General features: G+C 38.0%; 1 protein-coding gene across 1 annotated transcript in view; it reads left to right on the plus strand.

The window, feature by feature from the left end:
• ITPR2 (inositol 1,4,5-trisphosphate receptor type 2) overlaps positions 1-27,690 on the plus strand; it is a gene marked incomplete at both ends in the record, with an annotated part of 260,856 nt that overhangs the window by 170,097 nt on the left and 63,069 nt on the right. The window contains 8 exons of the mRNA XM_079549692.1: positions 12,223-12,331; positions 13,898-14,085; positions 15,405-15,588; positions 16,173-16,429; positions 17,337-17,537; positions 19,179-19,289; positions 25,227-25,322; positions 26,497-26,616. Of these exons, the coding sequence (XP_079405818.1) occupies positions 12,223-12,331; positions 13,898-14,085; positions 15,405-15,588; positions 16,173-16,429; positions 17,337-17,537; positions 19,179-19,289; positions 25,227-25,322; positions 26,497-26,616 (1,266 nt within the window). The remainder of the gene's footprint in view (positions 1-12,222; positions 12,332-13,897; positions 14,086-15,404; positions 15,589-16,172; positions 16,430-17,336; positions 17,538-19,178; positions 19,290-25,226; positions 25,323-26,496; positions 26,617-27,690) is intronic.

Below are 27,690 nucleotides of genomic sequence, written 5' to 3' on the forward strand. Positions count from 1 at the left end.
TCTGGATTCCATTAAAGACACCTTCTTATGTAATAGAGGAAATAGTAATGTTTACCTTCTGTCTCCTTACCATTCATATTATTCTGTTCTGCTATCACACCTTTTTTCCAACGTGAGCGATCTCAATTTTTTGTATGATGTGTTTTCCACAACTCTTATGTGCTTGTAGCACTCCTGATCATGCTGGGAAATGGCAACTTCTTGTGGACACAGAACTTCAGATAAAACTGTGCCATTTATCTAATTTAAAGCAATGACTTTGTCTAAGCTGTTTACCATCCCATTCGAGCTTTATCAAGGTTTTCACAGAGATATGCTAATGAAATGCAGCAATGCTGCATTCAGAATAGAATAGACTGAGCTGCAAATGACGTAGCTCCTAGGATTGTTGTTGGGTTTGGTTTAGTAATTCTTTTGAAGCACAGACTGGTTGACATGCATGCGTAGTTGAATTTCCAATTATTGCAACTGTAAAGTTCATCTTGGTTTTCGTAATGCGTTTAAGCCCTAGTATTGGGATTCTGGCATGCTGTTTACCTAAGAGATGTCATTAGTGAAGATATCATCACTCTTGAAACATAGTAGAAAATTTGCAATCATTTGTAGGATTTCCAGAGCAGGTTTCACCGTCAGTGTGCGCTATCCTTACCAGCTCTAAAGATGCACATGACTTTGTATTACCATAGTTACATGCTATGCATGTAGGAATATTCCAGTGATAATATATTTCTCTGTAGATGCAATAGAAGTGTAGGCATTATAATGACAACAGCTTTGTAATAAATGTATACTAAAATGCATTATGATGAAACAGCCACTGCACATGTGCAGCAATCTAATCTCTGTCATAAATAACTCATCAATTTTAGCAAATATTAAATGTAAAGGGGCGATTTAATATTATGAGTGAACAGCTTGCATATTAAATTTTATATAAACATGAATCTGTCTTTTAGTAGTGGGAATGTAGTAAGCTGAGATGGTCTCTTGAAAATGCGTCTCTTGTCTCTCCTTTGTCTCTAACTTATAACAGCTGATTTAATTTCAGGAAAGTTTTGGTCATTTTTTTAACCAATTCTAGAGCTGCTTGACTGTGCGTTGGTGGTGTATTTTCTCTGTTTAAACCAGAAGAGAACTTTTTCTCTTGTCTAGTGAAACTTATCATTTAGAAATTACTGTTACTCCTAAAATACAAAGACAGCTAAGAAACTATTGAGCTCTGGTTTGACAGCTAATACACCTCTGAAAGTTATTAAAAACAAAATGCTTCTCTGTTAGCAATGTTTCAGTTTCTTTCAACGGCTTTGGCTAATAGAGAGAGTTCATGAAACTTCTGCTGCAGTGTTAACGCAAAATCGGAGTCATTTCACAGCACTCTTCAAAGGACATTATTAGATTTACTTGTTGGAGCTGAAATTTTAGGCTTCAAGAGTAGAAAGCTAATATCGGCATCTAATTTAAAAGGGAAGATTGAGAACTGCTTTGAAAATTGAGAGCTTTTCCTAGTAAGAGCTGACTTCAAAATTCGGAATGTCTGTCATTTGGAAGGAAAGTTCTGTTACAAAAACTTCAGACCTTTCAAGAAAGACCAACTTCAAGGTCCAGTCCAACTTCAGTTTTGTGAATCCATAGTTAAAGCCAAGATATATCCTGATTGCCTCTGGATAGGTGCTTAGCTTGTTAATGACATTAATAGAAGTTGAAGTAGATTGGCATAGTATAGCATCTGAACCAAGATGAGCAACTGATTCCTCTTTCTTGGAGAATAAACTTGCCAAATCCTTCTTTTCCAGCCTCCCAAGGAATTCAGTGTTCAGGTCATCCTAGAGCCCAACTCTTTCTAGTGGCAGCATAGCCCTTGCTAGAACAGCAACAGAGCTCAGATCTTAATGAAGTTTATTTTAGTTGTGAAATTACCATTTCTCATATGTAGGAAGGGATCCTTTTCTTCTGAGGTGACCTTACCTTGTAATCCTGGATCGTTATTCCTATTTACTTGGGCTCCTTTGCTGCAAGTGGATGCGCTGGTTTGCTGATCTACTGTATGAGGAAGAAGATACCGAGTGCTTTGCAACTACAGCCAAGTGTCAGCAACTGTATTTGCTGAGTGTATTTGCTGAGTGTCAGTGGCAAGGATCTGAGCCCTTCTGAATACGCAGAATCAAAAAGACTGCTGAAAAAGGTTGCTTAAAATGTTTATTTGATACTTACAATCCCTGGCAATCAAAGTCATCAGTCAGACTCCTAAAGATGATGAAATTACTTTGGTTTGGTTTCTTAATGATCAAAAACCCAGCAGCATATTTTGGGTTTTTTAGTTCTTGTTCTTTTGGGCCGTCTGTCTCTGACCACAGAGATTTCACATTTTCAAGTACTTTTTCTGGGACCTGGAGCAGTAGAAATTGTGTGTGTGTGGTTTTGTTTTGTGTGTGGATTTCTTTTGTTAAAAAATGAGGATAAGAATTCTCATAGAAGCATAAGAATCTAGGTGCAGAACTTAAAGTACCAACCATAATGCAAATGATAACACAGTTGAGAAAGTTAACAATTACGGATCATTCCCAATTAAGTTTACTGGGAAATTTTTCAAACTGCTGTAGTTTTGTTTTGTTTTAATTCAGGGAACATTAATTACGGGTATTTCTAAATCATCCATGTCAAAATGGATAGTTAGTAATGACCAAGTGCTAGATTCGTAGGATTCTCTAACGTAGTTCTGCTTTTCTGTTTGTCTGAAGTACCTCCTGTTTTCAGAAAGACAGTGCGATCAGTGCAGGAGCTGGCTTTGCTCCAGGTGGAAATTGTTCTCCTCTGTATAGAAGGAGCAAGATGCTTGTTTTCTTTGCAATGCTGAGCAGTGTAGCAAAGGAAGAATCTGCCTATCACTGCAGATAACACTAGGCCATCTCGTACTGCGTCTTGACCCCATCCAGGCTATGCTTTTGAGCTGATGTGTGCTCATTTTCCATCAAGATAAGTGCTAAGATTGTGTTTCTGTATACCTACCTGTATACACTGGTAACACTGGCCATTTAAATATTGCTGCTGTCTGGTCTGCTCCAAGGTTGATTTCATTTAGCTGCTCCAGTTTTGCTGATCTGGTAGGAGCTGCGTAGATCTCCTTTGACCAGCTGTTTTCACTGGCCACACTGTGCCAGACTGTAAGACTGTGAACTCCCTTGGCCCAATTCTGTATGTTGGCCTTTACAGTAGTCAGTTCAGATCTTTTCTTTTAGGCTGTTGAAGGCCTGGATTTATACAGTCTTTAGCACCTAAAAATGCAGGTATACTTGGAAGTAGATGTGCTTGCTCACTTCCGTTCCCTCGGGCCCTGTCGCTGTCACACAGCAGAGCTCAGCGCTGCCCCTCTGCTCCCTGTGAGGAGCTGCAGCCGCCGTCAGGCCTCCCCTCAGCTCCTCTGCTCTGCACAGAGCAAACCAAGGGACCTCAGCTGCTCCTCATATGTTTTGCCCTCCAGACCCTTCCCCATCTTAGCAGCCTTTCTTTGTATGCTCTCTAATAGACTTTCTTGTTATCACACCAAAACTGTTCATGGAACTTAAGATGCGACTGCTCCATCAGTGCGGAACAGGAGATTGTGGAATGTAGTAAATTAATGCTGAGAATTACTTCCTTTTAATATCACGGTCTCAAAAAAACCCAGCAATTGACATAAAAAAGCAGGTCTCACTCAGTGGCTCAGACTAACAGGGAACGTATTTACCTATTTGAGGAGGTGGTACGTATCATGGTTTAATGGCATATCCATGGTAAAACAAGGAGGTATTTATTTGTAATTTATTCAGCCCAGAACTCGTGGCAAATCTTCTGAAACATTTCCTGAGTTTTGGTAATCTGAATTAGAAGATAATGTGTTTTAGCAAATGTAAAGGTTCCTTCATAGGTAAGTGGTGATGTGACTATCTGGAATGCCTTAGCACAAATTCTGCATATATTTCTGAAGTCTCTTCATCAATCTTAGCTGGTAGAAAAGGATGAAATTGAGAAATCAGTGGAGCTGGTGAGGGGTAAAAATGAGTAGGTGAAAACTGAAATCCTGAAGTGCCTCCTGAGCCTCTTTAATAATCCTAAATCAACAGTGAAGAACCTAGCATATCTAATTCAAAATAGCATAAGCAAGACCTCTGCAATGCATCTTTTATCTAGTAAATCAGGTGTCTGTAGTGCTTGGGCTTTGAAGCTCAACACAACAGCAAGACAGTGAAACAAAGCAACATAATGAAAATACTACTTGGCTACTCTTAATATTTTTCCCTAGCTACCTGTTTCAAATTGCTCTTAAAATGTCTAAGTGTGGTGGTACTCATAAGTGTACATTTAGAAATTGTATATTTTTGTAAATGTTCACATTAGGACACTTAGGGTAAATTTTCCTTGGAGAGTGCAGGGACTTCTGTACAGAAATCTTTTTAACAAATAATAGGATTTTTGTGCATAACTCCTTGTGCATCACTTTGAAGGTTTACCCCCTGCAACGTAAGATTTATATAATTTTAGTTGTTGAAAATTATGCTTTTCAGAACTGGTCTTTTTCTACAGTATGTTACTGATGTGACACTCATACATGCTTCTGAACAATCATGGTCAAATCTTACATTGTTTTCCTTCAGTGGTGGAGAACTTGGGTTATTGTGCATCTCAATGCTTTACCTTGTACAAGACAAAGGTGCAAATAAAAAATTACATAGGTGCAAAAAAATAAATAAATCAGTTCTGTGAGTGCGTGTTATGAGCAAAGATGAAAACCATGTAACTAAGTGAGCAACAGTGGAAGGAAAAGTGAGAGATTTTAACAGTAATATTTGCCGTAACAAAGACCTGTTCTATGTATACAAATGTTATGCCTATAAATATCCTATATTTGGGGAAAAAAAAAAAAAGAAGAATGGAATTTTGACTAATAATAATGTTTTATGGCCCAGTAGTAAAATCTTATACAAAATCAAACTGTATTCTGAATGCAATAGTGCTGGAGTTTTCACTAACCCAAACAGTTTCCTTCTGCTGCTGTATTCGTGGTAATAGTAAAAAAAAAAAATAAAATCTTTCTTTTAATATGATATTTTCCTGAGCTTCTTCAGGGTGTGAAATTGGACAGTTACCAGGCAAAAACTGTTTTTCTTGCAATGTATCCACTATTCTTTTCACTATCGGTATTGAAAATAGACTGGTAATAGCATTTGTTTTGCAGTATTTTGGCGCTTCATGTTGAAGCTTTATGAAACCTGGATGTGTAAAGGGAAGAATTAAGCAACTGTTATGAAGTTAGCTACTTTTTTCAACCACTGTCATTAGATTTTTGAGAAGGGTCATCATGCTTACCTTTTTTTTTTGTCTATACCTGTTAATGAGTCTCCGCAGAAGTCACAACCTCAGGTTTATCAATTAGCATTGATGATTTAGGCAAGCTGTATTAAGACAAGTGGGATTAATACCAGATTTTGTGTAGAATTAAACAATGGCACATTTAAAATGTGAAGAGTCTCTGCCTAATGAGAGACAGCTGAGAGGTGTGGGTGGCCAGTTCTGCTCTCCTAGGAGAACTCTGTCATGAAGTCTGGTACGTATTTTGTTGTGGGCTTCTTTTTTTTCTTTTTAGAATTGTATAAAAACTTTTGCCAGGCAAAGTACGTCTGCTCCTTCTCCTCAAGCTGCTGGCAAGTCTCCCATTGATTTTAGTGAAAGCAGGGCTGGACAACAGCTGGACCTAACTTCATTTTTATAAATACTTTTTTGTAGGAGTGAATATATGCCCCAGTGTGCTAATAAGTTTGCTCTTGGATATCATATTTTACTGCTCAAAATATATCAGTGTCAACTATCAGTTGGCTATTGTAACATCTTGTTGTAAAAGATCAAAACCAGGAAAAAACTCACTCTGTGTGAAAATAAACAAACATCACCCCAAAGCAGACAACCTCCCTCACTCTCTAAGCCCCCTGGAACTTGCTGGCAGCATGAAGACAGCATTTTTCCACTTTGAGGCCATAGAAAGAGTCAGGGCTCAGAAGTTCTCTTCCAAGTACTCCTTGTGCAATTCTGTGTGCCTGATAGCTGCGTGCCTCGGTTAATCCATTTTAGAGGTGAGATAATAATGCTGATACCATCTTCCATTTCATGATCAGGTTAAACCATAAATTAATGAGGAACTGTACAACTTTCATACTTGGTCATACAAGGGGACACTTGCACAAAGCTCATCCTTCCCCTGCCCTGTTTCATCACCAAAGGAAATAAAAGAACAAAATAGCGTAAAAACAGGTGGAAAACAGCAACAAAAAATCACCTTTGAGCAGATGCTCAGATCAAGCAAAACGGAAATTTCATTTACAAATGATGGGAAAAAAACTTGTGTTTTTTTTAACAGCTTTCATTGAGAGTCAGGCTTTAAACTTTGCCTGTATTTACAACAGGAAAAAGTGGCATGATGTCTTTATAGATTGAAATGACATGTTTTTTGTCACCTAGCTTGTTCTAGAGGACCACAAGATCCTCTAATACTTTCTGTTTGGGAACCCATCTAATTACCATTTAGTAACTGCGAGCATCTCTGTGCACCTCTTCTTAAAATATTCTGATGGCTACATGCACTTACTTTTGTATGTAAGTTGCTCTGAAAGTAATGCCTCCTATTTGTTTCCATGGGAACTACCACAGATACAGAGTGCACAATAGCACTGTCTCATAGAGCAAATTCTCAGCTACAAAACACTATTTTTCAATATAATCACCCGTATTAGCTATGCATTTTCACCAGTGGTGAACAAGAACCTGCACAGTGCAGTCATAAAAATCTGCACCAGTGGAGATGACACACTGTCACTGTTACCACTTCTGAAATGCACCACCCACCACTTCACAGTGCTAACATCTGCTGTTTGGTCTCCATAAACACTCAACAAGCGTTGATGAATGTCAGTGAGTACAACTTTTTCTGCACGGAGGAATTCGGTGACACACCGTTGCTTCATACGTACTTCTATGTCAGATGCCATTTTGTCAGGCTGCCCCTCTGCTGCCGCCTGTCACACAACAAAGTATAACAGCATGTTGGCAGAAAGGTTCAACCACTACTGCTATACTACTGATATCTGCTTTTGCCATCGTGGGCCAGTATAATAAAATAGGAGGCATTACTTTTGAAGCAGCCCTCACATAGTAAAAGGGGCAAAAGGCAAAATCATAAACGACAAATGAAAAAACTCAACCACTTCTATCTCTTTCCTAGCTAAATTTGTCTTCAGCATCTAAGCATTGTGTCTTACATCTTTATTTTGCAGGCTGAAGTCATCCATTAACAGATTTCTCATGCAGATAGTCAGAAACAGTTTGTATCTTTCATGTTTAGACTGGTAAGCTCAGTAGATTGAAAGCCTTGAATTTCTGATGAGAAAACATGTTTTATTTTCTAATCACTCTTGTAGAACTCCAAATCTAATCCAATTTATCAGAATTCTTCTTGAATTATAGACACCAACTTCTGATGCAGTATTCCTTCAGAAACATGCCTCTACACACAGATAAATAAGATAGTTTTATGTTTTATGAATCCTATTCTATAGCTCTGGTTATAATTTCCAGAATGGCATGATTTTTCAAAATGTCGTTTTGCTGATTTTTGTCCAAGACCTTCAGATCTTCCCTAGAATGTAGGCCTACATTTTATGGTCTTCTTTATTGCTATTACATCTCTAGCTCAACACAGAAGTATTTGGACGTACTGAGACACAAACTGTTTGCTTCTTCTCAGTTGAATAAATTATCCTAAACTGTTATAAATGTTCTGACCCTATCCTGTTTTCTTTGTATGTCCTGTACAAATTATCTTATTCTTCTGTGTTCTTCTATTTGCTTGAAAAAAACACTAGACAGACAATAGGTCTTTACTGAGGTTCCCTATTAGAAGCCTGTGCGCTCATTTATAATTTCTTGGTCTGAGTTTCAAATTGAATCCTGTCTTAGCTGTTAAGCCATTTAGCAAATATCATTGTGGGGTTATAACACTGTAGATTTTCAATCATAATTTTTGCCTTATAGGAATGATCATACCACCACTTTATCAGACTTTACCGGAGTGATATTTTCGTCACGAGTGAGATCAGAGAAAATAATAATCAGAAGCTAGAGAAGGTCTATTATTTTTTAAACCCCATATTGAGACAATTATTATGACACAATACTAATACTGTAACTACTGTTGGTTTATAGTAGCTTCCTTTAATTTTGCATTAATGGAGCTCAGAATCATCCATTACTTTATTTGGCCCAGAACTGATATAAAACTCACAGCTTATATTTTATCAATGTCATCATATTTACGTTTTTAACAGTGTCATTGCACATTAGATTTCTCGTAGTTCTCTGAGATTTTGTTTCCATTTCAACTTGCCAAAAACGTGTATTAGTAGAGCACATGTCCCAGTCAGCTCCTCTGTAATATTTAGGTGGAAGTTACTGAAATGTAATATTCATGCATCCACCTGGATTAGTATGGGGCTATAGCCACATCATCCACTATGTATGAGAAATAACTGTTGGATGTGACTGCCTTTTCTGTGTTATCACTGATAATTTGAACATTTCTACCTCATGGTCTTATTGCAAGTGAAAGTCAGAAGAGACAACCAGATCCACCATTTCAAACTTTGGAACATAGTCAACTCTAAAATACTCGAATTCCTTATGCAGTTATATGAGACAGTATAAACAGTTTTGGTGCTGTTGCACAGGGAGCTCATGCTGAAGCAAGTACCCATGATAAACCTTCCAAACACTCTCAGGCATTTCTTCTCCACATGGAACATCCTATCCCAATGTGGAATCAGCATGTTGCAATCTCAAAGAAAGAAAGTGAATGTACCATTTTATTAAGGCGTTAAAATCAAGTTTAAAGACCAACTGTTATAATGAAATAATGAGAAAATCGTAATTTGTTTGTGTCTACATGTTCCTATTGGAATAATTCTTCCCTATTGGAAACTTTTGTCTGTCAATCTCAGGCTATTTAAAACTGCAAGAACAATAACCAGTTGTTGCTTTCTTGTGTCCTCAGTCTTTATCCTAGCTTTTGTTAGACACAATGCAGTGGTATTCATGGGTAACAATAAGACTATTATGTTTCATTGTGGGTTTTTTTCAGGGCTATACAATGTTCTAGCCATTATAGAAGGATTACAGTCAGCTGACCGATGTTTACATACCATTTCCATACCCTAATAAAAGGTATAAGGGCAAGTTTATCGTAGCCAGTGGGGGAGAGATTTGACTTGGAAGGCTGGGATTTCTACTGTGTGAAGAAACATAGTCAAGGAAGACAACACTGTACTGCCTAGTGTGCTTTTATTTTTGGCCTCTGCTTCAGTTGTATGAGTGTCAGTAATGGTTGCTGCAAACTGCTTATTCATACCACTGCTGTGCTCATTTGCTTTGGGCAATATTAATTTTGTGGCTGTGCTAAGTTGGGAAATCGTTCACAAGGGCACCAATGGCATGACTGTCTTACTTGCCCTGGCAGTGTTTTGTCTCATCCAGATTATGGGACAATTCTTGACTTTGTTTTTTGGCATTCCCACAAGAGCATACGCAGAGACTTATGCCAGCAGGATCAGCACTTTTTTTTCTGGGAGCAGGGTCTTTTTAGCATTCTTTTGTATGATACCTCACACAGTCGTGCACTGGAGGTGACAGGAATTTCTGATATACTGCATAGGCATCTGTGCATTCCTCAGCTCCAGTATGTGCTGCTGGGCTGCAGAGAGCAGTTTTTTCTCTTTGTAGTGGCTGCTAATTTCACAAGAAACTAAATGACCTGGGGAAGTCAGATGGCTTCTCAAGGTCATCACAAAGGGGCTGAAGATCCCAAGCCTGCATCATGTGGAGCTGAGTTTGAGGGCACATTTTTGGTACAGCTCTTTGGCAAAGCAGAGGTTCCACTGCGTTCCTGGTTTTCAAACACAGTGCTCTTGATTTTTGGCAATTAGGCATCTAAGAACTGTGTGTGTCTAGATTCACGAGAGGTTAAGAGAGGGAGGGAGAGGGTGAAAATCCTAATAATGACGACTTTTTTTACTCCTTGGGGGCAAGAGGTAATGTCTGTGTCTTAGTTTGCAGACAGTCAGGAAAATATTCCTCTTTCTGTAGCCAGTTGGAGAACCATATTCATATCGCTACTCCTCCTGTTGTCTTTTGAAGGTAACGAGGCAGGAAAAATGATCTGAGATGTGCAAACGCTTGTTTTTTTACAGACAACGAGACCAAGTGCTGAATTGTTCAGGTTATTAGTCAAATGCTATTTCATGGTCCTCAGCATTCTTCCTGATAAAATAAAGGCTGTTTTGATTGAACGATAAAACTTGTGACTCTGGGTATTATTTTTAACTACATATAGATGCCTTTTGGTGTTTCTTCCCGTGACTGCACTGTGACTGTTTATATAATTTACCATGGCGCTCTGTTCATCATCAGCAGACTACACAGATAGCCAGTTAAGCATGTTCCCTCAAGCTTTGTGGTTAATCAAATGGTTTGGCAAATGCTAGCCTTTCTTATTAAAGGCATGTCTTGATGCAGTCCCTTTCTGGGCTGGGTCCTAGTCGGGTGATAGGAAGGATTTCTCCTCTGTGGATGCTATTTGTGTGACAAAACTCTATGATTCTGTGATATATATGCCTTTAAGAGACTTTAGCAATCTTGAAATTTCTTATGAGCTGTATCTTGCCCACGTGGGCAGGATTAATCTCCACTGCAAACTAGACTGGGAAAGAGTGTGGTTCAAACATTGATGGTTCTTGGTCTTCTTCTGTAGTGTAGACCACAGCTGGCTTAAGTTCATCTGAAAGATTTACATAATAAATTCCTTGGCACTGCAGATGTGTAGGTGATACTTTTATTTTTCTTGCAGCCATTGTGTTTATGGATTTTGATATTTTAATATAGATCTTGCAGTTTTCTTGGCTAATTGAGTGAACTCTGTAGACTGTGTAGACTCTATGAAAACATCAGAATACAAGAACGAGGAAGGACAGTTTTGCACTGTCAGCCTACATATACAGATTACTGCATTCTGACCCTTGTTTGAGATGGACAAGCCCATTGCTTTTTGAGATGCATGAAGCAATGAAGCCCCATGGTGGCCTTTGGTTGCTTTTGGAAATATTGCTAAGTTAACAGAGACATATGAGTGTGGATTGTGCTTCCTGAGATATTTCTGGGTCTTGCTTCCTCTCTTGTTGCTGCCTCTGGTTTCAGAGGTACAGACTGAAAAGCTTATGGCTAACATGCAGGTGCTGGTGACCTGTATGTTCCCTGTAAGTACAGAGAATGCTTCTGGTACACATATTTTTAAGACCTGTTCTTCATTAAAACCAGTAGGTGAGTAAATGCAAAGAATAAATCATGTTGTTTTACTGCCTAACTGTTGAATAATTTTTCTCTTCTATTGTAAACATTGGAAGCCTTGCCGTACTTATTTCCAAATAAAGTCTTGAGTATTTTATATTTATATCTGCAGTCATTGTCACCTGCTGCCTCTGTAAAGATGAGTGTTGACTGCAGGTGTCCCCAGGAGACCAAAGGCAACAGGAAAATGCCAAGTGATTGTACCCTCACTCTTAATTCGGTGCATCTTGTTTTGCAGAATTATGCAAAATGAAAGGGAAGCTCTTCAGAGAGCTGCATGCAAATATTGACTAGTTTTGGTTTTGGAAGTAAAGGAAGCTCTTCTATCAAATGTTATCTCTCTGTTTTAATATTTCATGTGATGTGGCTTCTTTCAGATGATATAAGATCAGAGAAAAGGGAACGATACTACTCAGCTGCAGAAAATAGGAAGAAAGTACTGCCATGGCAGGGTAGGGCAGACACACACAGGCTGCAGTGCATTGGTTCTTTGTAGAACTTGTTTCAAAATACACATCTTCCAGGTAGTCGGTGGAAATTGTTGAGGTAGAGATATTTGATTTATCATCAGTATGTTTAAAATAATCTTCAGAGAAAGCTTGTACAACAGTATTTCAGAATTCTTGCCGTGGAATGTGTTAGATAAGACCATTAAATGCTTGTTTTATGGGTAACTTTTCTATTTGCATGTTTACTAATTATAAAGGAAATACCAAATAAATTATGTATCTATTATAAACACCTGGCTTTTCAAACAAAGGAAATACTGAAGTTTCTTATGCTATTTTTGTATTTCTCCTAAAGGGCAACACTTTAAGGAAAATACTCCTGTATCGCTACTTTAAAGGAGAATATGGAAGTGGTATGAATGGGCCTCTGTCTACCAGCTACAGCAAAACTGCACAAGTGGGAGGTAAATCAACACACATCATTTAAGAAAAACAAAACTAGCAGCACCATCTTTTTAAAAGGCATGTTGAATGTGCTCCAGGGATTTAATTGGCAAATAAATGGAGCGAGTTCTGTAATCAGTTAGAAGAGAGGTTGTGTGCACCTGTCTCAGATGGCTGGTGTGCATTTGCCAGCACTAAGAAAGTGAATCTGTCCATTCCCCCAAGTCAGTCCTTCAGTTCAATTCTGATTGGTAACACCATTTGCTAATAAATCCACATCCAGGAATCCAGCAAAGCATGCAGCGTTTGAACAAAGCCACTGCTGTTTCTGGAAACCAATCAACTTTTTAAAATTCCGGATCCTCCACTAGCACATTAAAAAAAGTAGGATATAAGGAAAACCTTTTCACAAATATATCACTTAAGCAATGAAATAAATTTCCTAGAGAGGCTGTAGAATGTCAATTCTTTCAAAACAAGGCTGTGAGGACCTGCTGTAACTACTGTGAGCAGAAAGTTTGAGTGGGTGTTCCTTATAACCTCATTTTTGTATTATTGTGTTATAGAAGCCAAGGTAGATTACAATAAAGTGCTTTCTCATAAAACCAAACATAATGTATGTCATAGGAAATATGGCAGAATGAAGTGTAGAGCCACGTCATAACAAAGCTGGCCATCACATTATCAGTATATATTAAAGGCATGTGCAGATTTGTGGGCTTCCCCAAATGTCATTCGGCTGATCCTCTGTGTGTTTCAGTGTTGATACAGGAGAAAAATCAGAGACTGAGTGTCTTGTACATCAGTTTATTCCGTAGCAAACAATAGAATACAGAATTAGTGTTTTGTCTTTTCTCTGTGAAAAATGTGTATATAAATGCATGGCTTCGTTAAAAAATCAGAAACATTTTGTCAGTACTGCTTTGATTACAACAGTGCCATATTTTTTCCTCGTGGTAGGTGCAGTTACATGTGCATAATGTGTGTATAGCAGGAAATATGATAATGACTAATAATAAAATATGGCTGACTTAATGACTTAATACAATTCAGTAAAATCCCTTCGAATCACACCATTAGTTAATTTATGTTAACTTAATTTGTGTTAATTTGTGTTAACTTATCGTGATGTTACTGATCTACGATTTAGACTGGCAAAAAAATTTAGCTAGAAGGTCATACCCATAATGAGAGTGGATTTATGAGTATACAATCTTTGTTTAGATTAGACATGAGAAAAGCAGGTTTGAAAGATTTTTCAGACCTCTGGCCATGCATGTATATTAGCGTATGCAGTAATGGAATTAAAACCAGGGTTCTGTGAACAAATCAGTTTCATTTTGATCTTCTTTATTGTCTGAATGCTGTTAACAGAACTGTGGTGTGAGTTTTTGTTTTGTTTCTTATGCTTGGGGACCAACATTGGCACATTCACACAAACATCTTTGTTTCAAGAGGAATTTTGCCTCTAACAGAATTTCGAGATGAAATGAATTACATTGCTACTGGATGTTTTTCCAAATAGATTTATTTCAACATACATGCGTGAAACAAACATGAATGGTATGTATTTCTCTGACTTACAGGTGGATTTGTAGGACAAGACTCAGATAAGTCTGGAGTATCCATGTTTGATATTCAGTGCCTTCTAGATAAAGAAGGTGCATCAGAACTTGTCATAGATGTTATAGTCAGCACCAAAAATGACAGAATTTTCTCAGAAGGCATTTTGCTTGGTATTGCATTGCTTGAAGGTGGAAATGCACAAACACAGGTACTTATTTCATTTACTTATTCACATACTGCTTTTCAAATGCGGATAGTCAGGAGTCAAATAAAAAGAACCTCTTTGAAGTGAGTTCTGTAGAGAGGTTATTACCATAGTATGTCCCTCTAAAAACTATTGTAGGCAGTTCATGTTATTATACAGTATTTCTTACAGTAAAGTCTTCAATGAAGAAAACATTTTTCTGCTGTCCCCTTCAATGTTGTGCAGTTGTTCTTTGCCAGCTGAGCATTATCTCCAGTTATTTCATGCTTCTCCTTGTAAATGTAGTAATTCCTAAGCTTTCAAGTTTATAATAGCAAAAAAATAATAAAAAATAAAAAATTAAGAAAAAAAAAATTAAAAAAATCTGGAAACATGTAGGGACTTTTTTCTAAATCTCCAGAGGAAAAAGTTGGTCATTTGAAACTGCCAATATCTGTTCCAAAGGAAATAAGTGCTTAAAACTGTGGATTCTGATCTTTTCACAAAGACTAGAGATATTGCTCTTACCCAACTTTAGCCAAATAAGTTTAGTTGTTTATTCTTACTCTAGGATCAGCAGAGAGGAGAGATGGCATAAATTGGTCCCAGCTTTTCCCCATATCTCATCACTGAATTTGACAGGAACCTAAATAATCAACATATACTTCATTTCAAGATTTAAAAGTTTAATGAGAGGAATCCTATCCTGTATCTTTATTCTGTAAAAAGATAATACAACTGTCACCCTTAGAGAGCATCTAGAAAGTATTAAAGAAGTGAGGTATTGCTGCAGCTTTCTAAAATGAATTGGTAAGGGGTTGTAGGAGGGCATCACTTCTGGGACAGTTTTTAAACTGTTAAAAATGGTATTCAGCCTACTTGACAGTAATGCTAGGGGACTGTACTTAATAACCTAAAATATTAATTCCAATTCTGAAGTTATAAGGAACCAAGAATGTGTATAGGCTAAGCTATAACATAGAATATGAATCTGGGAGTTTCCTGTTTCCTGCTGTAGCTACATAATAACAATTACTTTCACTATTACTTGCAGATTGAATATTGTATCTCTAGAATACCTGGAGAGAAATGGGGAGTATCACTAAATAATTTAACTTAGTTGGGTAATTTTGTGACATTTGAAAGATTGTAAGTAGCATTGTTTGCCATTTTATCCAAATTTAAAAATAGTGATCAATATTTGTTACCAATCTTTTATATCACTTTGTAAAATAATTGGTTGTGCAGTAGTCATTTTTTGTTTTGTAATCTTTTGTGTTTCTGTATTTTTTCTTCCTTAGAAGACTGATAACTAATGAGTATCCTCTTTTTATTCCTTGCAGTATTCAACTTACCAGCAATTGAAGGAGCAAAAAAAGTCAGAAAAATTCTTTAAAGTCCTGTATGACCGTATGAAAGCTGCTCAGCAAGAGATACGATCAACAGTGACAGTGAACACTATTGATCTGGGGAGCAAAAAGAAAGATGATGATAGTGACCTAACCATATCTGTACCCAAAAAGAGAGGTAAGGAGGCAGCCATATAGTGCACCCATAGTGCATTATGTTCAAGATGTGTGTATTGCACCATTGATGCTCTGCTGCACTGATCAATAAGTTTTAGTATTAATTATTGCTGCACTGCCTGTTTGTTTTTCTCTAAATTACAGACCGTAACTTAAGCTGATTGCATGGAATTAACATTGATGAAGTCAGTGAAGCTATGGCAGCTTGCACCAATAGAAGATATAGCCCCATGTTTTTAGAGAAGCTGAAATATGGGCTGCTAGTGGGGCTATTTCACATGAGCAAGCACAGGAAAGAATGCCCACCCTGTGGTCCTTCCATTGTTCTCATCATTTATTGTATATGGAAGAGAAATAGTAGGACTTTTTGTTTTAATGTTCTGCTTCACTCTGGTTTGTGGTTAATTTGGAACATGCTATTCCTTCATGAGTGTTGCTTTGATATTCTTTGTAAGCTGCCCAGAGGTCTTTGAAAAGTTAGGCACCAAAAAAGAAAAAGTTGCATTCACTGTTGTTGTTTTCTTATTGTTTAATTAAACAAGCAAAAACTGTTTCAAAAATTAAGGAAAATTATCTTCTTTTCAGTGAAGGATTCAACGCTGCATCTGAAAGAGGGTATGAAAGTTCAGTTAACAGAAGCATCTTCTGCAACATCCAAGGCTTACTCTGTATATAGAAGAGAAATGGACCCAGAAATAGATCTTATGGGCTCAGGAGCAGATGCTGCAAATGCAGAGGAAAAGTCCACAGAAGAAGCAGTAATGAGTCCTGCTATTGCAATCATGCAGCCAATACTGAGATTTCTCCAACTGCTTTGTGAGAACCACAACCGAGAGCTCCAGGTAAGTTGTTTTTGAGCCAGGTTTCAAAGGAAGTATTAGAAGAGCTGGAGCTTCATGAAGGAGGAAGAACATGCCTGTGCTTGGCTTCTATTACAGAATAACGGTGGCTAAAATATTGTTATTCTTTTGGTCCATGTAATAAAATAACCCTTTTCAAGAACTGTCTGCATGCTCAGTTTAAGTTCATGTTTATGCCCTCAGAGTGGTGTGGGAACCACAGCACAGCCACATGGAATTGAGAATTTGTTAAACGTTCCTGTCAGTATAATTTTTATGCATCAATAGTGAATCAGTTACCATAAGTTAGAAAACCACAAGAGGCTTCTGGACAAAGTTTTGGTACTGCTGTTTTCCCTAGGTGTTATGATTGAAGGGTGTAAGATGCAATGTGTCTCTGCTTTCAATTCCTCTTGTAGATATTACTACCACCAGATAAACTTTTGCCAAATGAGTTTTCTGCAGATATGCTTCAGTGCAGTGTCCAGTAGCCTCCCTGAAAGCAGGACTGGATGTAGCTTGAGCTGAGCTGCTGTTGTGCATTGGCATTTCCATGGAGCAGTCGAAATGTGCAGCTATACTTGTTCGTCTGTGGGACAAGATCCTCCCAAGTAAAGGACCATAATAAACAGATGGGGCAGGACATCTCTAGGACAGATGTTGGCAGATGTTTGCAAAGCGCATGTTTCTAAGCCCTCCTTTCCCAACTAGTTTAATCAAATAATAGTCCTCCACTGCTGCGCTAAGATGATTTATTTTCTACACTATAGTATACTTCAGTAATTAAGGTAGAGCAATCATGTGGTCATAAATTGAACCTGTCAGTAATTTTATGAAAAAGATTGTGTTCAACATGATTCTAACTCTCTCTTTCTCCTTATCTTTTTTGTTCCTTTTCTCCATCCACCAGAATTTTTTAAGACATCAGAACAATAAAACAAATTACAACCTTGTTTGTGAGACACTTCAGTTTTTGGACTGTATCTGTGGAAGCACGACAGGTGGACTAGGCTTACTGGGGCTTTACATCAATGAGAGGAACGTAGCTCTGGTGAACCAGACACTGGAAAGCTTGACTGAGTATTGCCAAGGTCCATGCCATGAAAATCAGGTAGGGCTTGAATAGATGCAGAACAGTCTACCTGAATGTATGGTATCTTTGTGCTTATCGTAAACTCTTCAGTGTTGTTAATAACATAAGACCACGTGCAATTACTGGGATTAAGCTGAACACATCCCGCACCTGCAAAAGGCCTGAGAAATCCTTTCAAGCCAGAAAACAGACTTTTCCTTTAGCCTGTCTGTTTACATACAGTGTTTCCAGTCCTTTTGGAGAGAGTTAAATGTCGTATAATTTGGCCGATAGTTTGAATCTCACTTCATGAGACTTTGGATTTCAAGTCACAACTGTGGAATTACACTACCTATATAATAATGTTGTTTGTTGGGTTTTTTTTTTCCATTTTCATGCATTTTGCCTTTTTAGGTTTTTAGCTAGGATGCTAATTTTTACTTTCCTGATTTAACGCAACTGCCACAAAATTTAACTTACTGTTCTGCTGTGCAACCTGTTGACATCTTTAATTAGGGTATCAATAGGAAAAAGGGTGAAGGTAAAGTCCATGCAGCCTTTTGAGTTGTGGCTGTTGGTAGCTGTCTCTTCAATGCTAATCTGAGGCAATATAGAAATGCAGAGTGTACTTACATGCTGCTGTATTTGATCTGAAGAGAACTGTAGTGAAGTTGTCACAGTGGATGAAATTTCAGAATTTTTAATATGGATTAATGATGGGAAAATATCAGTGGGCAAAATTACAGAGACACAATTTATTCTTGATACTAAGGACAGCTGAAGAAATGCATGCAGTATTAATGCTCCTTCATTAACATACATAAATGAAGTGCAGAGTGCTTCTGTTACTGTTGCTGGTTATCAACTGACATTACTTAAAACTTTAAAAACAAAAATCCTTTAGTAGGCGAATTTTTTAACAGTCATATTTGATCTATTAGTGAATGGGAAAAATATTTGTAAAAAATAATAATGTCAATATAAATAAAGAGAAAATCTACGTTTTCAAGTTAACTTGTTCACTGACTTTACTGATAATGGAAGGGAATGATTATTAAAGCTTAATTAGGCTTACCTGCTGGGAAGTCACTCAGGATTAGAACTATACTTGTTTAAACCATCTGCAAATCTAATGCAGCATGTTTTGGAGACAAATGCTCCCCACTGTCATTTTCCTCTGTTTGCTTTGTGTTGTTTGTTTTTTCCCTCTGTCTTTCTGGAAAACTTCCTTTCATATTGTCCAATAAATCTATTTGAAAAAAAATACCATAGAATTATACAAATGACATTTATTTTACATACATTCCAGTATGACTTTTAAGATTCTGTGGCTGTGTGTCCAGCCAAAACTGGTAGTGCTGCTGTGGACTGTTGTCTGTAGCTTGTACCACATTGTGCCTAATCCTGCATATTTCACTGCAGGCAAATTCTAGCTTGCACTGCTTTTTCCTCAGTTATATACTTCACTATTGACAGTGTTGGGATTAGCTCTGTACTATGTATTTCCCCAGCACCGTTTGTGGCATGTTTTCAGGCTGCTCTGCCTTGGCAATCACAGGGTAGTCCAAGTTCTAGATTCTTTCTTTGGAAATTTGCTGCATATTCTCTCTCTTTCCCACTCTCCCCAGTTCTCAGTCTCTTTGTTTTCCTCTCTTCTGACTCTCTTCTCTTATTTTGTAGACCTGCATAGCTACCCATGAATCAAATGGGATTGATATTATAATTGCGCTCATCTTGAATGACATAAACCCTCTTGGCAAATACTGCATGGACTTGGTGCTTCAGCTAAAGGTACAGTAAATGTAAATTTGTTTATTTAAATTTGAGTAATAATAGAAGATGTACCTATGCGAGAGCTCCATGCAGCCTGACATTTACTTAGTCTTGCCATAGTGTGATATACTTGGCAGCCCTGGAAGACAAACGGTGCACATGAATTCAGCTCAGCTTAATCTGCATAAGATCCTCTACCACAGGCCTTTTGGCCCACTGTTTGTGTTTGGGAGTATACCCACAGCTTTTTTTTTTTTAAAGAATCCTGTCAAATAGATACAGTATAGCTAGAATGAAGAGTCTACATGGTGGACTTAAAATCTCTAATAAATAGCTATCCTATTAAGGGGAAGGAACATTCATTCTCTGTGTATACTGAATTCTGTGTTTCTGTGAACTTTAAAAAATATTTGACAGAGATACGTTGTGGAAAAGAGTAATATATCAGATGACCTGCAATTAAAATGTCAAATAAATTTGGCAATGCAGTTAAAGTGTGTTTTATTACCCTTGGCAGTATCCTTTGAAGAGAAGGGTGAAGAGTAGAGTGGGGGGCTTGTGTTTTGTATTCTCTGGAGAGTTAGATAAGTTTGTCTGGTCTGTGTGCCATTGCATGCAAAGAGGAGCTTTGCAGCTCTACTGTCTGACGAGTAGGGTAGAATACGTCCAGGAGGAGCCATGATTTAATGTTGTTTCTTGCCTTCTGAATGAAGAATTTCCATTGCAGATGGTTCATTTCCTCCCCCAAACCAGCAAATACTTTGCGGTAGCTGCATTGCATCATACTGGCAATATTATGAATGTCCAATAAAATAATTAATACAGCCGTATATCATGTAGAATGAAACATCAAATCAACAGTGTTTTACAGATGATCTTAATAACTGTAATTACATGATTGAATGGCAGTATAATTCAGGCTCCCCTCAAGAAAAACACTTAAGCAGACATTTAACTTTGAACTCACAGATAGTTCTTTGAAGTCCAGGTTTCAATCCTTGTAAAGACTAGTGCCATTTCAGTTTGTTGTTGTTGTGTAGCTAGAAAATAGAGTTTACTGGCATTGCTGCAAGGACCAGCTTGGCCATATTCACAGGGCATTGTGTGCCACACTGTTATTTAAATAGCAAAAGTTGTAATGAATGATACCAACAGGTCAAACTATGGAACTGATATTAATTTGACAGAATCAGGGTCACTTGGGGTTAGAAGATACTCCTGGAGGTCATACAATCCAGCGCCAAGCAAGGTCAGCTACAGCAGGTAACCGTTTGGAGATGCCACAAACTGTCTGGACAAACTTCTGGTATTTGCCTGACCTCAGAGTAAAAAAGTATTTTCTTTTGTTAGATAGAATTTCATGTGTATTTTAATTTGTACCCATTACCTCCTGTCTGTCACTTGCTATGGATCCCTCTTTTTTATTCTCTCTCATCAAGTATTTAAACACATTGATAAGATCCTGATGAGCCTTCTCTTCTCTAGGCCAAGCAGCCCCAGCTCTTTCAGCTGCTTGCTCCATTCACTTATTGGTGCAGCCGTATGCTGGACAGTAAGTCCATATTATTCTGGACAGAACTGGGCATAGTACTGAGCCAGATGTGATATCAAGAATTAGATTATTAATGTTTAATATAGACAGTCTGTCTGTGCTTATAGGCACAGGTTGGGCTTATAGGCAGAGGTTGCAAATGCGTAAGTTTTACAGTGAAAATACAAAATTTTAAGTATATAGGCTCACACACATACAAACAAACTCAGACACTTTTCAGAGAACATTGTATGCTGAACATGTACCCCACAACCAATGCAAAGGCCGTAAAGAATTATATTTTTCCCATACCATCTTAATTTGGCTTGTTTTGTACACACTTTGTGATGTGGTATTTAATTACATCTTCATGGATTATATTTTCCATTGGATTCTTCAAACATTTGGTGAGTAGGATAGACAATGTTCACTGAGTGAACAGATGGACAATGTTCTGTTCTGTCTTTTATTATTTTGAATATGACACCCCAGCCTTCCTTAGTGACTAGTTTTAAGCCCTGGCACAGAGTATGACCTCAATATCTATCACTGTCTGTAGTGGAAGGATGAAGAGATGTTGTCATTCTAGTAACCCATGTAATTCACTGGAAAAGGATGGAGAGACTGACATGAATGGGTTTGTTTTTTGTCTTTCTTATAGTGTTTTAGAAAAACTGTATGAGATGAGAACCCAGGAAGAGAAATGAAGGCCAGAAGCATTTGGGATATTCATTTCATAGCACCTAGGGATTGATTTTTCGCAAAACTAATGTGTTATAAGGAACTTTAAACTGTATTTTCAAAGTATTTTATCTCTTTTCATTATTGATACCTGGGAATTGAAATCATGATGTCAGAATCTCAAAGCATGCAGAAAATGAGGAACGAGGTGTTAAACTAGCATCTCAAACTCAGGTGTAAGTGATTGGATAGGGAAGGATAAGGAGAAAGTGACTTATGAGACAGAAATTTCCTTCTTTGGGCCAAAAAATGAGAGGGTGTGCCTGCTTACTGAACTTCTAGGCACACCTACTTCAAGCTGCAGTAGACTTCTCTCTAATCCTAGGATTGCTTGCACTGGTAACAGCTCCAAAGCCCTTATCAGTTTTGAGTGAGTAAACTGGGGCTTTCCTCCACTTTTTCCACTTCTACTTTCTCAAGCTACCTGGCAGCCTATCTTGTCCCCTTGTCTCCTCATTTTGAAATCCTACCAATGCTGCCACACTTGGTTTGCTTGCCATTGTAAGGGAACTCTTCAGCAGAAGTAGAACCATCCAGTTCTTCAGAATAGTACTCTGGTCTCAGCACCTGATCTTTCTTATTCACTGTGCACGCTCAACTTTTGCAGTGTAAGTTGGCTGCAGTCTGGCTGGACTTTTCCAGTGGGTGGTCCTAATTTTATTTCAGAAAGACAAGTTTGACTACAGAAAAATACGTATGGAGTCTCATTCAACTTCAGCGATCCCAGTCTGATCTTCTCATCCATTGTTCTTGCTCCTCATTTCATTGTGTCGGCAAACCCAGCCTCCTCTTTACTGACTTCTCACTCAACTTCCAGTCTCCTCTCCCAGAAGGTCCTCCAGTCATGTATGAATCTTCCTTCTTTCCACCTTTACCTTCCTTCTTCTTCTGACTTTTAATCTTACAGTCCTCCAGTTCTCAATCCACATCTTAACATAATTGTTTTGAGTTCTCCTTGTGCATTCTCAAATCTTCGTTTTATTTCCACACGTTTTCTGAACTTCAGTAGCAAATATTTCCACATCATATGAGGTACTCCATACATATCCCAATTGCACATAAAAGCACCATTTGAATTGCCTATGTGCATCTTGCTTAACTTCCAGGTGTTGCTCCAGTAGAGTAGGGGAAATCCACCCTATTTCAGAAGCCCACCTAGGGCTTAGAGCTGTGACATAGGACTTAGGAAATAGTTGCTAATTCTGTTTGGTTCCCTGACATTGGGTCTTTTCCTTGCCAGTCCTAACTTTATCCTCACTCTTTCTGTTTTCATTTTATGTTTTCCTACAATAAACTTGTGTCCCTTTTCAGTCTCTCTTTTGCCCGAGTTCTTCTTTCAATCCCTTTCAATGTAGGCAGTCCTTCCCTTGAAGTTCCACAAGCCTAGGCAAATACCTAAGAGCAAGCATAGACTGTAAATTGCTTGAATGTATTTGTTGTTCCCTGTGCTGGAGCATACTGTTCAGAGATACCTTGGCAGGCTGGAGAAATACTCTAACAAGAACTCATGAACTTGAAAAAAGAAAAATATAAAGTCCTGAATCTGGGGTGGATTAACCAATACAGTAGTACAGGCTGGGTGCTGACTAAATGAGAAGTAGCTCTGTAGAAAGTGGTGGCTGTCCGGATAGAGAAGTTGAGCATCAGTCAGCAGTACCCCCTCACAGCAGAGAAACCCAGTCATGTCTTGGACTGTATTAGAGGAGTGTAGATAATAGGTTTAGAGAAGCAATCTTTCTCATCTGTTTGACACTTGTTAGACTGCATTTGAAGTATCTTGCCCATTTTGGAACTCTTTGGAACAGGAAAGGCATTGATGTACTGGAGTGATTCCAGTGGGGTGCTATTAGAATGATACATGGAGTGAGGTTCAGCTTGCACAAGAGTTAGCTTCAAAGAGCCCTCTTGTTGTCTGCAATGACCCCAGGAGAAGATGGAGCCAAAATTATCTAGGAGTTGCATAGTGGAAAGATAAGGAGCAGTGAACACAAGCTGGAGTATGGGAAATTCTGGTTAGATACAATAAGAACTTATTTTCCTATGCAGATCAATGAAGCTGGGAACAGGTGCCCAAGAAGGCTGTGGGGTTCATTGTGGTCATCCAATACTTGAAGGGAGCATATAAGTGGAAGGGGGAACGACTGCTTACAAGGGTGGATAGTGATAGGACAAGGAGGAATGGTTCTAAACTGAAACAGGGGAGGTTTAGGTTAAATATTATGAGAAAGTTTTTCACACAGAGGGTGGTGACACAGTAGAACAGGTTGCCCAAGGAGGTTGTGGACATTGCCCCATCCCTGGAGGCACTCAAGGCCAGGCTGGATGTGGCTCTGGGCAGCCTGGTCTGGTGGTTGGCAATCCTGCACATAGCAGGGAGTGGAAACTAGATGACCATTGTAGTCCTTTTCAACCCAAGCCATTCTATGATTCTGTGATCTTTGGACATCTTTGACACAGCCCTAAGCAGGGGTTTTGAGCAGGGACTGAGACTGCTGAAAGATCAATGCAGAGAAAAGCCTTGAATGCATGACTTCATTGTGCAATCTACATGATTTTTTTGATTCTGTGCCAAATGAGAAGAAAACCAGTGGGCTTTTAGCTGTGAAACTGGCAAGTTTCTGCAGTACATTATTCAAACCATAGTTACAAAAATACTTAAGAATTGTATAAATTTGGCTGAGTTTCCATACGTTATTTTCTTTTCTTGGCATCTGATGTTCCACATTTTCAGCTCTGCTAACAAAACGTGGTTATACAAACCCTGCTTAAAGCTGAGATAGTTAGGAAGCCCCAGCAAACAGGTGAGCGTGGGCATGGTGTCTCCTCAATTTATGAGTTCGATCAGATTTAGCTGTTGTACTGCCACCTCCAACGAGATGTTGAGTTACAGAGAAGTGAAACAAACTTAGCCAGAATCACACAGGAAGCTTCTGGCAGAGCTAGGAACTGAACTGTTGTGCACTGAGGCCTGTTAGCTTTAGGTGCTTAAATCTCTCAAACCGTTTTTTCTTTCCTTTTCATAGTTGATGTAACTGGAGGTAGGACAGGTCTTCAAAGTCTAGGGTACTACTGAGTTATGTCTGCTGAAGTTCATAATATTTAGTTGGTGGGAGAGATCTCAGACAGAAGTGGACAGTTGACAGAGCAAAGGATATCTTTATACATTCCCCTTGAAATATTTGATAGTAAAATGAAGTCTCAAGCATGTGTGAAAACAGTTTGCTTTAGAGTCCTTTAAATAACAATCAATTAGCATTTATAAAAAACAGAGGGGAAGGAAAACTGCTGGAATGATGAGGCCTTTTGTGTAATGCATTTTGTAATTACCTGTGCTGAGTACTGCTTCAACAGAATGCCATGGTAAAAATTGCTAGGTGAGCAAAAAAGAGAGGGAAATGGGATTTCATTTCTTTAGAACAAAGCTCTGAATTTGAGTCAGAATTTTTCAATATTTAAAATGCTTCTTCCCATATAGCATGCAGGATTTGTTAGCCTTACAGTATGCTGACATTAAAATGGGAGAAAAGTCCTACTAAATATGCCAGTAAAATAAAAGGTGCAAGTAGTTCCAAATCGGATCCACTAAAAAAGTGGTCCTAGTAATTTCAATTAAAACAAATGCAAGGATCGTTAATCCATGAAATAGATTTTAAATTTGCATTAACTTGGTTTTGTATCTCTAGAACAATGCCTCCAAGCTTTTGCTGGCTATTATGGAAAGCAGGCAAGACAGCGAGAATGCGGAAAGAATCCTTTTCAACATGAGACCAAAGGAATTGGTGAGAAAACTTCTGAATATTCATAAATCTTTTGGCTGAAAAAAAAATGTCATTAAAACATTTTAAAATGGTCTGCATCTGAACTGAGGAGTGTTGGCAGCATACAGTGACACAATGTATCAAGATAGTACTAATTCACAGAAAAGTGCTTTCAAAGGATCAAGCACGCATGATTTCAGTCTTTACGACTTCATTATTTTTATCCGTTCCAAGCAGTTTTCTGTAATTGTTTCCTAACTAAATTATCCTACCCTGGTAGACTCTCTTCAAGTATGCTTTGTCAGGGGCTGGGAAATTAAGCTTGAGCAGTTTGTGAAACAGTGCTAACAGAAATGCATGTGTGTGCCTCTGTCTGTGTGTATATTTACACATCTCATGAACAAACAAACAAATAAGTTACCAACAGTTGTTGCTGTGTTATGGAACAAGCACGGTACTTGTTTAGATCTCCAGGAATTTTGAATCAATTGGAAGTTTGGAGAAATTGTTTCCAGTCATAGAGTGTCTGGAAATCCTGTTTTGTGGGGAAACATGTGGGAATCAGCCCATGCACTTAAATGGAGCCCAGTGATCTGGGCTGGCTTCTGGGATTCAATGCTGCAGTGGCATGTTAGCACACTGAAGTCATTCCTAATGTACAACTGCAAGATCAGGCCCTGCATGGGCAGCTGAGGACTTTTGTCTTTTTGTCCTGCAAGAGGCTTTTGTGTATTTTGAAATTACACCAGCACTCTGCCCAGTATTTGCCTCCCTTTTCTTTTTGGTTTAAGTATTTCTTTTCTGTTACACTATTTGGAGAGCTCTGCAGTGCAGCCTACTGTAGCCAGACAAAGATCGTGTCTGCACTGTAAGTACTGAAAGACACTGCCTGTGATATCTGTTGATCTGTCTTTAAAAGCATTTGTGAAAATATCTGCTCATAAAGACTCAGCATTCCTGTTCCTTTCTCGTGGTTAAAGAAGTTTTGCTGACAAGAAGTGTAGCACTTTGGAGCTTCATAAATACTTCACGCTCTTCTTTATTCAAAAAGTGTACCTCAGACTGCTTGCTTTTCTTTCAGAACTACAGGGCACCCATCCAAGCTTGGGCTGAACAAAGTGAATATGTTCAAACATCGTGTGCATTTTTGGCTGAGAATGTCAGTTATTTCATCTCGATTCGGTTTGTGTTGCAGGTGGATGTGATGAAGAATGCATACAACCAAGGCCTAGAATGTGACCATGAGGAGGAAAATGGAGATGATGGCATCTCCCCAAAAGATGTTGGCCATAATATTTACATTTTGGCACATCAGGTATTCCGTACTTGTTGTACTATTACTTCCTGAAAAGCATTGCATGCTCAAACTCCACTCAAAACCTGTCTGATCCAATATCCCTTGTTATGATTTCTGTCTTACACTTTTGTACAACACAACCTTAATTGGAGTACTGCTGATAGGAGGACAAGTAAGCAGCATCAGTGTAAGAGGTGGCACTCCGAGTAATTTGGTAGGCACTATTTATGTGAAATAACAATGTAGAGCGAAGCAATTAATGTACACTTATTTTTGTCTTTCTTTAACATTAACATCTCATTTATATAAATCAAGTTATTATTTCTGCATTTTAATTAGTAGCTTCAGTTGGGATATCAAGTAAACTTGGGTTGAAAATATTCAAATTATTTTAGATATATTCTTTACTCAGCTAATAAGAACAATTGAGCCTTTTTACTCTTTTCACCTTTACTATCAAATTTGCTTTATTTTTCAATTGTGTTAAGAATATTGAAAAAAAATGAAGACCACATGAATTTTATTGTATCATAAATGATAGCATTTTTTTGATTCAGAAAGAGCCATGGTTTTATAAATGATTTTACTAAGAGACAGATTCTTATCTATCTCTTAGGGGAGATAAGGGAATATTCTTTTTTCACTATACTTGTTAAGTATAAGGACTTAAATACTCAATGAAAGAAGAAAAATCTTTAGTTACACGGGTATAGTGTAGTGTTTTTTTCAAACAAGCAATGGAAAAACGGGTACTGAATTGTGCTCACATGCTTGCAGCATATTTAAGTAGTAAGTCTTGTTATTATGTTGTTATGGATGACCACGTTGTACTCTTGTGCTGTATGTAGGACTGTACATAAGGTGCTTGTCAAAGATTGGACAATTTTTGGAAAGAAATTTAGCTTCTTAGCTTGTATGACTATTTACTCCTAGTACCAAAGCTTGTAATGAAGATTTACAAATCTGACAAGTCAAAATGTTGGTATTTTATGTCAGCTCATGTTAAAAGACCTGACAGTGTTCGTGACAATGAGAAATAACCTTTTGGGAGTAGAATACACATCTAAAACTATGTATGTAATAACTGCTGGG

This window comes from Tetrao urogallus, assembly GCF_951394365.1.
Source record: "Tetrao urogallus genome assembly, chromosome: 1".
Classification (NCBI taxonomy): domain Eukaryota; kingdom Metazoa; phylum Chordata; class Aves; order Galliformes; family Phasianidae; genus Tetrao; species Tetrao urogallus.